The sequence below is a fragment of the Trypanosoma grayi genome (genome assembly GCF_000691245.1).
Source record: "Trypanosoma grayi strain ANR4 Tgr_1154_V1, whole genome shotgun sequence".
Taxonomy (NCBI): Eukaryota; Euglenozoa; class Kinetoplastea; order Trypanosomatida; family Trypanosomatidae; genus Trypanosoma; species Trypanosoma grayi.
The window spans coordinates 1,829-4,267 of NW_008826773.1; the positions used below are offsets into that span (position 1 = coordinate 1,829).

General features: G+C 60.0%; 1 protein-coding gene across 1 annotated transcript; it reads left to right on the plus strand.

Moving 5' to 3' along the window:
• Window positions 1-91: 91 nt before the first annotated feature.
• Window positions 92-2,239, plus strand: DQ04_11541000 (hypothetical protein; the record flags this gene model as incomplete). Its single annotated transcript, XM_009316546.1, has 1 exon — window positions 92-2,239. One exon carries the CDS (start codon window positions 92-94, stop codon window positions 2,237-2,239), a length of 2,148 nt encoding a protein of 715 aa, XP_009314821.1.
• Window positions 2,240-2,439: the final 200 nt, after the last annotated feature.

The window sequence follows — 2,439 nt, forward strand, 5'->3', positions numbered from 1 at the left end:
CGGTGTCAACAAGGACGGCCTCTTTGAGACGTCCTTCAGCGACAATATTGAGGGGCTTTATCATCGTCTGGTGAGAGAGACAGAATTATGCATGTGCGAAACCGACGAGGAACTGCGGCAGCGCTACATGGAACAGTTGAAGCACCAGCAGCAGCAACAGTGGCAGCAAAACCAGACCCAACCATCTCGAAACATGAGCGGCCCTCCGTTTGTTGCTGACCCCTGCGCTTACGTGTCCGGCTACCGAGATGCCATTGTGTACATGCAGGGGAAGGAGCGTCACACGTACCGCAACCGTGACGGCACACATGTGACATCGCCGGCCGCTTTTTACCTCCGACCTGTGCCATGCGCCATTGTGTCGCGCTTCGATCCCCACCAGCTCCCGCCGGAGGACGGTGTGGATTTCCTCGGCTCGACGGTGAAGGTGCTGGGGATGTTTGGCCTCTTCCCCGCTACGCTCCCCGCCACCGCCAACGGTGAGACGGTGGAGCAGCACATGCTGAAGGCCACCATGTTCGTCGACAAGGACGTAGGAGATCAAATCCTCGGCAACGTTGTGATGCTTGCGGTGCACATGTACGTTCGGCAGTGTATGGAGGCACGGATACGGGCGCCGTACATTCCGATGGTGCCATTCGTGCTCCGCACCCCTATCTCGAACATTCCCATGCTTCAGTTTGTGCGGGAGATGCGGGTACGGCTGCAGACTCTGCTTGACGCCGGCCTGCCGCGTAAGGGCGGGCCGCGTCTTCCACCCAGTGGCCTCCGCTGTGGCAGCAGCGGCTCCTTCTCCGGCGGTGACTCTGTCGAGGGGTGCGATGTTCCTGCTTCCGCTTCTGCTTCTGCTGCGACTGCGGGGAGGCACGACAGGGACTTATTCCTGTTTGAGGAGGATGTGCCGAGCGCCGACACCTCGAAGCAGCTCTTTACGGAGGCCACCGAGACCAAGTGGCTAAGCTCCCACCCCAGCCAGAACACAAACCCCGACGGCGCATTACCGATCCTCATGATGTCTGGCGTGAACGTGCAGGCGACGCCGCTGAAGCATTCTTCGTTGTCGAGTATGGCCCACGTGCGGGTGCCAGCGTGGGCTGCGCTCGACAACTCCGCTGAAGGCCCTGCATCAGGGCAGCCAAACGGATCACAGCAGACGTCCAAGTCGGCCCTCCTCCTCGCATGCCGGCGGGGTCGCTTCCGCATTTGGGTCGAGGACGGTCGGCTCTGCGTTTGGGCCAGCGCGGCGTACGCCCGCCGTGGGTGCCTCATCCTCGCTCAGCAGCTCACGCTCACCGTCGACAGCAACGTCTTGCCGCTTCCACGCTCGTGGAACTACCGCGGTTTGCTGCGCAGTGGGATGCCGGTACCGGCGCCGGTGCAACTAAACGACGTTTTCATTCTGGAGCACGACATACCCTCTATGGGACTGCACCAGGGGGATGTGCTGCGCTGTAGCACTGCACGCGAGGTCATGCAACGCGAACGGCGTAGACTCTCCAACGGCACCACGCCCGCAACGCCCCTAGCACCGTCGTTTGATAAATTATTCACACAGAGAAAATCGAGCAGACAGAGCATTTCCACGATCAGTGAGTCCCCGTGCTCCACAGATCAGCCAAGCGCACCGTTGAACTACACCAGCAACCACGTTAGCAATGTCCTCCTGCAGGATCCCGGGGAGGCGCCACCGGGTGCATTTTGGGTGCACGTGATGTACGACCGTGATAACGCGGGCCCTGCGCCCAACGACAGGCGGCGACGCAGCAGTAACTCCGAGCCACAGCACATGCAGCAACAACAGGACAGCATGGCATACCGACAGACGAATGTGGAGGAGGTTCTCCTCTCGTGGATCAAGGGGATAGCCATCCAGACACGCGACGCCGCAGAAACAGATGAGCATTGGGTGCGTGATCCCGTCACGAAGTCACCAGTCCGCGTGGACCGCTACGTCATTCGCCGCCTCGAGCATGACGGCATTCGCTACTTTATTGGCGTCACCCCACGCTTTGTGGGGCAGCAGAGGCGGTTGGAAAAGGTGCTGGGTGAGCTGAAGGCGATCCAAGGGCAGGAACCGCATTCCTCCATCGACGACGGCGACGATGCGGACGAAAGTTGCGGCTTCGACAACGAAGACGAGGACGCGCGGGAGCGTGCAGTAATGGCGCAGCTTCTCAGCGCGCCGCCGTCGATGCTCGGCGAAAGCGGCCCTTTCGACACGGCGGTGCGACACTTGTAATGTGCATACACTAGCTGCGGACGTCCATGAGGACGCCGCCAATCGAGAGAGAGAGAGAGAGAGGGAGGGAGCGTGTGTGTATGTAAATGAGCTAGGTAGGGGAAATGGAGAGAAAGGGAGAGGGCTCGAATCCTCCCAAAAAACAACAACAAAAAACGCATGGGCTAAGACAACGAGAACAGCGGAGACGAAAAAAAAAA